This window comes from Malus sylvestris, chromosome 5 (assembly GCF_916048215.2).
Source record: "Malus sylvestris chromosome 5, drMalSylv7.2, whole genome shotgun sequence".
NCBI lineage: Eukaryota > Viridiplantae > Streptophyta > Magnoliopsida > Rosales > Rosaceae > Malus > Malus sylvestris.
In genome coordinates this window covers 3620045-3627997 of record NC_062264.1, presented here as the reverse complement: position 1 = coordinate 3627997, position 7953 = coordinate 3620045, and the positions used below count along the sequence as shown (strand labels likewise).

Below are 7953 nucleotides of genomic sequence, written 5' to 3'. Positions count from 1 at the left end.
GTAATTGTCAGTAAATAGAGCACAAGAGAAAGAACAAAGAAGAGAATACTCCCATACCTGAGTTTGGTCTTGAGGAGGAGAAAGAGGTTTATCAACTGTCGGGCAAGCAAATACCCGCGAAATTGCTACCTCTGAAGCTACAGGGATCTCAGGGACTATGAGTTCGTTATCTGAAACCACTATTGAAGGGGGTGGCTCATATACTGAAGAGGGCTGTGGAGAACGTGAGTAAAAGTTAGTTGGGAAGCAATGTGCAGAAGTTCAATATGGAATATGTGACTCACCAAGTTACTGTCCTCATCCACGAAGTGCAACATAACTCCTGTGGATGGATCGAATTGAGAAGAAGGGGTTGCATCCAGAACAGTAGAAGAGGTCATAGACCTCAGAGGAGGGCCATGACAAGGCAAGGAAGCAGATGCTCCAGCCTAAAAATATTCAGACATTAGGTCCAGAAGTTGGAAAGTTATCCAAGAATTAGAAGAGAAGAAAAAATCACCTCTGAAGGGTCGACCTGGGAAGGAGGTAGGCTTGTCTCTCGGGCAAATTGTGGAGAGGCTTCGGGCGGAGAGAGCTTTTCCTTTCTTGCGGCCTGAGTCAAATAATCAGATTTAAGAGTTATATGAGAGCAAGAAGAGGCCTAAAGAAAAATATATAAATCATACCTCAAGTTCTCTGAGGGCAGTATTTTGCAGTTCTTCGGCCTTTTTGAGCATTGTAGCTCTTAGTGGTTCCTCCTTAGAAGCAAGGATTGGTCTTTTAGATGCTTGGGGTCTTGTTTGCCAGTAAAGGAGACAATTAGATAAAGGGGAAAGGTAACAGTTTGATGAAGAAAAACAGAAACTCACTTGAGGATTGTTGCTTCTTTCTGCCTGCCTCAGGAACTGGAGCAGATAGGGCTGATGACTTAGGAGGAGCGGTAGTTCTTGCTCTCTTACTTTTTCTAGTAAGAGTTGGTCGGGTGGTTTTGGGTAGAGGTACTGGATCAGGATCTGAAGTCTTAGTCACAGCCGCTTTTTTTCGCTTAGGTGCTTTGATAAGAGCTTCAGGTGTTTCTTCAGCTCCTGAATCCCCGAAGGATTCTGAAACATCTGCACCCTCCCCAACTTCTCGTCTCCCGGCTTCTGCGGCAGCTCCATGAAGAATTGCAGCATCAGCAGAATCATCCTCGGATTCAATAACTTCCGATTCAACATCCGTTGGAGCTGCAGAATTCAGCAAAAGTAAGGATAAAAGGACTTCAGAAGGGAAGCAAAATCAAATTGAAAGAGAAATACCTATAAGAAGTAACCGATTCTTCTCTTGAATCATCTCCTTCCAATTTTCAAGTTCGCCCGAGCTAGGATATGACTTAAGTGAAAGTTGGTTGAAAAGGCGATCATGAGTTTCTTTCAAATCTCCTCCATACTTCTTAGTCCATTTGTCTTCCCACCAAGAAGAGAAGAGCGAGGTGCACTCAAAATTGAGAATGATGAACTTTCGGGCCGCTTGACTCATTACGTCAAGACTGCGTCGGGCAGCTCAGAATGTCACTTCAGATGGAGTTGGTAACCGGAATGAAGTGCCACAATGGACAGAGTTGAAGAACGGGACAGGAATGGCCTGTCTAAATCCTAACTGCCTGCTGCAGAAGTTAGGATGGTACACTTCCAAGCCTCGGTCATATCTATTGCCCCGAACTCCCCAGGCCAGGTCTCTCGATTGAATGCAACTAATAAATTTCTCCCTGCAAAAGGGGGTAGCATCCTCGCCAGGGGCATCTTGAAAGACTTGGTCAGAAAACCAAGGATATCTTCTTAGGACCGATGCACCCCATTCTAAATCTGACCGAGTCCTGCAAACTCTGAAGAAATAGAAGCAGGCAAAAGTGGAATGATCTATAGGGGCAGCTTCAGCCAGGATTCGGGCAGGGGCCACACCCTCAGGGAACTCCAGATTAGTAGCCCGAAATTCCGTAAAGTACCATTGAAGCCAAGTTTGTATCATCCATATTGGTCCATTCAAGTTGGTCTCAAATGGCTCACCTTGAGTCATTTCAAAAAGAAGATGATAAAGATGGGAAAGAAGGAATGGACTTGTTGCTACGTCATCAAAGTTGTGGAGAGCTTCTACTAAGGGGATCCATTCAACCCTCACCCCTTTAGATTTGTTGGGGAAGATGTGCTTGTTGAGCCAGTATAAGAGGAAATACATGTGCTCCTGATCTTTATCAACCCGAGGTGAGCCCACCCCAAAATTCTCCTTTACGAAGGGGATGAATCCTTTGAAGGAAGTCCCATAACTCTTGAAAGTTGCAGAGTTATAGTTCAAAGAGAGGAAGGCAGCTGATGAACTTGAGCTTCCAGTGGCAGAGGATTGAACCCAGTCTTGAGTCATGTCCACTATCCTGCCCGAGGGCCTCAAGCCGAAAACTTGAGCCATGTCAAGAATGGTGGGAGACATGGGGCCCATACGGAAGCCAAAGGTATTTGTGCCCGAATTCCAGAAAAGGAAGGCAGAGACGAGCAGTTCGGGCTTGGGAATAATAGAGGTCTTCGAAAGCATGATTAACTCATAAATACCATTATTCATCCATTTCCTCTTAAAAGTAGGCTTTAAATCATCAATCCATTGAGCCCAGGCAGGATCATTCATCAGAGGAAAGCCTCGACGATATGATGACCATTTGGAGGAAGAGATGCCCGACCTAGCCGAATAGGGATTTGGGGAAAACCAGTTATCTCTAGGCATGTTGCTCTCCACCACTGAAGGGACTCGAGAAATCTAGGCGGGACCCAATGATTGTACCCCATGCACCTCAAAGAAAAGCTAGGAGTGCAGACCTGCCCGAGGGCGATGCAGCCCATTGAGTAGACGACGCAGAGTGGCGATTCCTTCGCCAGATTCATAAGAGGGTTGGGTTTGGCTAGATTCCGTAGTCATTTGAAGGAGTTCGAGAAGGGAATAATACTAAGGAAGATGACGAGGGCGAAAACTTAGAAAAGGATTTCTTGCTGTAAATACAGGGGATCGAGAAGTTCAACCGCAAGGGATTTGTGGGTTTTATAAAGAGCTTTTTCAATCAATATTGGCGCCTGGAATTCCAGGCTAAATATTGATCGAAGGGGGCACTGTTTGGATCAAAACTTGAACTTTGGGCTCAAGAAAGGAGTTGGCCCAAAAGGAGGCCTGAAAGGGAAGATAGCCGAAGCCCAGTCGAAGCCAAGAAGGCAGGGAAAAGCCTTTTCTGACCTGGTACAGCTCATGAAGACCACTTGCTTACCTACCCAAAGGCCAAGTGGTGTAGACTGATCAGCTACACAGCCCATAAAGCACTTTATGGTGGCATTAAATGTAAAATAGCTGATGAGTCATCACCCTCAAACTGCATTCGGGCAAAGCTGCTGCTACAGAAGCCCAAGCAGAGTTGTCTATATAAGAAGAAAGAAAATCCAGGAATAAGGACACTCAATCAAACAAACAAATGCAAGCACAAACTCTGCTCAAAGCCAGATTTGCCTTCAAAACAAAGCTGTAGTCAGCCTTCATCCCTTTCGGGACAAACCTTCATCCCTCTCGGGATAACCCTATCTTCAACCCTTTGTAATAGCTCTGCTACCTTGTTCAACCTTGCTGTAGTATCGATTCATCTTTTGTAATCTCTCTCTCTCTCTACCCCTCTAAGCTTTCAGACTTTTGACAAAACTACAAAGATAGGAACCTGCAAGACGAGCAACCTTACCCGATAAGGTTTAACCTTGCCCGACCTTCTTTGCTTTAGTTTTGTCTTTTCAATATGTTGTATACTTCCAGTTATATGCAAGTTATTTCTAGCAACATGACTATTAAAAGGCTTTCTCAGTGCTTGAATCCGATTTGAATATATCGTTAGTGTTCAAACTAGATCCAAGTCCTAAGCCCTCGGGCATGTAAATCTGATCAGTTAAAAGTCCTTGGCCTCAAGGCATAAAAAAGAACCTTATGTGGACTTAACCCATCCACGACAGTCCTTGATAAACGAGAAGTCCGAAGTTACTTGGGGCGCAAGTAATCAACCTACCTTCTAGTTTTCTTTCTATTATATCATGATTACCATAGAACGCTTGAGCATGGAATGGATTCTAATGGAAAGCCTCAAGGCCTACACCTAAGGCCCCACAAAGGCATCCATTTGGATTCATTCCGTTCAGCGATCTAAAGAGTCTAAGTATAAGAATGAACTCTGATGGGAAGTCTCAAGGCCTACACCTAAGGCCCCACAAAGGCACCTATTTGGGTTCATTCTACTTCTTGGATTCGGGTAATCAGAAGTATAATAGTTAGAAAACTCCTACAATCACGAGAACAAATATGATGTGTTCGAGCACTGGTTTAGTTATTTATGGGAAGCCTCAAGGCCTACACCTAAGGCCCCACAAAGGCACCTGTTATAACTAACATGGTTTCTTGGATACATACATATATACAACTAAAGCACAACAACTATTTTACATCTGCCATGCTAAAGATGGCAGTGGCACGCCTGAGCACTTAAATGTTAACCTTGATTGTGAGCCTCAAGGCCTACACCTAAGGCCCCACAAAGGCACCTCTCAAAGTTAATGCTGTCCTTCTCTTTCAGCCTTACCCGAAGAGTCTTGCCCGAAGAGTCTTGCTCGACGAGACTTGCCCGACGAGACTTGCCCGACAACGCCCGATAGTGAAGCAGAAGCCCGATAGCAGCCCTCAACCGGCACCAACCTCCAGGGGAGCTGTGTGCTCGTCGGCCAGGAAACATCCCCGACGGAAATTCCTGCCACGAACAATTCCATTAAATGATAAACCTTTGACTTTGTAACTAGCTAGTAAATAGATTAAACATCCGATTGTAGGTGGATAACGATTATTTTTTCTCCATTTTCACATGAGTGACAACACCAACATTTATTAAAATGGATTAGTTAAGTATAATTTGTTTAATTCGTTATCGTAGGCTCCCTATTTCATGTCTTCTTCCTTGTTGTCCAGATGTTGTGTTTGTTTCTATGGCAATTTCAACCATTGACTTGTATAAACTTGAAAATTTTAACATAAAAATTGAAAATTTTAACATAAAAATTGAAAATATAAACGTCCCTCCATTCCATTTTCCACGTGAGGTGACGAGAACATCGGCGCAAATTGTTGGTTGCCGACACTTTATTACAATCCCTCGCAATTTACAGCAACCAAAACAAGGACCACCAAAAAGATAAAATGTATAGAGCAAAGAATTATGGGGTCGACAAATTAAAATGATGAAAATATTTTTACTACAATCTCTCGCCTTTTAATGCAATATGGTTTGCATTTTTAATTATTAATTTGTTCAAAAGCAAAACTAAAAGCAAAACTAAAGTTATTTGAGAGATATGAGAAAGGTGTGTCGGGACAGTCAAATTACATGTACACTTTGAACGCTCTTACAAAGTAGTTGAATCTCTCAATTAAATAATTTCGATGAATTAATTGGATGAAACAATTTAACCAAATTTTGAAAAACAATTCATAGAACTGTTGATCATGGTTGGTTTAAATAATTGAAATGTCAATTTTTAGCCATAGGAAAAACCAAAGAAGAAGTGTAAGGATTCTCGAACATGAGCTTGAGCTTGCCAATATTCAAACCGTACGTATCCACATTCAATTTCTTATCAATCATTCTTAAGTAATATTACCAAAGGAGAAAGGGAAAAGACCCATCAGCTTTGAATGAATCTGGCTGGAATGTTGGCCATCATAGATTTGTGCTCAGTTTTTTTTTTAATCTTTTTATTTATATAAATGAAGAATTATGTTTCCTTCATACTTCTCAGCAAATTGAGTTGTATCATTGCCTACATTCCAGCCAGATTCAGTTCGAGTTTCATGTACTATACTTCTTGTGCCAAATCAAATCATTAATTTCTTCATAAAAAAGGACAACAAAACAAATTTATAAATCTTGAGTCTTGACTCCTACATGTTCATACATGGATACCATTGTGTTTACGTGCCATGGTGATGTAATCAGAGATGGAGTTCAAATTTTTTGCACTCTTTTTACGTGTTGTTTCTTTGTGACCTCTATCAGTAATTGATACATGGTAATAAACATGACCATGCTTAACTTTATTGTCATAAATTTGATACATGTCAATCAATGATAAAAGCACCACACAAAATAGGTTCATAAAATTTGATCACTCATAAATGCATATAAAATTAACCGACACTAATTAAGATAACCTCGATGTCAAGATCGAATCCAAAGTAGAATTAGCTACCTAATCCACATGCACATTAAGATTATATTAATTAGGTCATAACGAAATGGTTTAGGTTGATTAATTACAACTATGTTGAATACCACAGTTAAGATAGAAAAGCCGAATCCTTTCATTAAGGAGGAAGGACACCCGGTGAGATGATGTGACTGGTCAATTTAACTTGAAGGTTTTTATATACTTTTTGTAGGAACTTGATCATTGCATATACATAAAGCGTGCGTGTGCGTGTGCGTGTGCGTGTGTATGTATTTACAATTTTTACATAGAACATGTTAATAAACGCATGCAGATTCAATACGCGGGAATGATGACCTGCATGCATGCACGCACTCTGAAAATGAAACAGAAATTCAATCATGTGATAAACTCCTTAGATTAATTTAGCATGGTTCATTATGTAACATCGCTAATATTGTCTTTAATTAACTTAATCATCATACTATTTTGTATCAAAAATTGCCATATTATCAAGCATGAACAATATAACAAAAGGATTCGATAGTATTAGTAGTGAACTTCGTACATATAAATTGTAAAGTATTTTATTGTGTCTTTGATGTAGGACTTTATTTTCCAACATTATATTAAGGCTTCATGTCTAACACGCAAGAAATCAGGTGCAATGCTTTTGGTTAGCCGCGAGGCTATGATTGAGGTTATAATTTATGAGTACTTATCTTTTTAAGGCTAAATAACCAAAATGGTCCATGAGATTTGTATAACTCATCACTTTGGTCCATAACATTTCAAATCAACCAAAGTGGTCCCTGAGATTGTCCACCATCCATCATTTTGGTCATTCCGTTAAAAACTCCGTTAAGTGTCCCTGAGCTCTTGGCCGGAAGTTTGGACAATTTTCAAAGTTTTGTAACTCAATCGTTTCTTAACCAAATTCGACCCATAATACATCAAAATGAAGATAGGAAAGTGTAGAATAAGATTATACCTATTTGGAAGCCCAATGGTTGCCGGAGATGGTCGGAAAATAGCCTCAAAGTTGACTGGTCCGAGGGAAAACTGGAAAACTAGCCGGAAACTGGGTAAACTTTAAATGTTCATAACTTCTTCAATACTCAACGAAATCAAGTGATTCAAAAAACGAAAATCATACTTCTCGACGAGACGAAGAGAATGGTACCTTTTTAGATGGCTAACTCGCCGTGGTTTGGCCGGAAAACGACTCGAAAGTGGCCGTGGACTTTCGAATTCCTTGAACTTATTGATATTCAACAAAAGAAAAAATAAAAAGACTTATTATAATTGGAAATAGTTGTATTACAAATACGTACATATATATATATATATATATATCTCGTTAAAATAGAAAATTGACATGTCAAATTCGGATTTGATTACACAAAAAAATCACTTATAATATCTTTTGTTATTTACTAGATGTCTAACAATGGGCAGTGCTACATACACTAAATTCACGCATTAAATTTGTACACCAAATGGTGTGGCACATTCTACATTATATAAATTTTTATTTGCAAGGAGGAAAGTTTGTTGGTGGTTTGAAGACATGATCTTGCTTTCTATTTTATAATGTTATCCTATCGACATGTAATACAAGTACGCGCGTAGGGTAGAATGCCCCAATTATCTTCCTACGAATGTCACAAGACTTGAGTATCTCAGTAACTTGTAAGGCCCCAACCATTTGGTACGATCTAGATTTGACTTA

General features: G+C 40.3%; 1 protein-coding gene across 1 annotated transcript; it reads right to left on the bottom strand.

Moving 5' to 3' along the window:
• Nucleotides 1-1521: 1521 nt before the first annotated feature.
• On the bottom strand, nucleotides 1522-2634 carry LOC126621747 (uncharacterized). The gene has a single exon (XM_050290328.1). It carries the CDS (start codon nucleotides 2632-2634, stop codon nucleotides 1522-1524), a length of 1113 nt encoding a protein of 370 aa, XP_050146285.1.
• Nucleotides 2635-7953: the final 5319 nt, after the last annotated feature.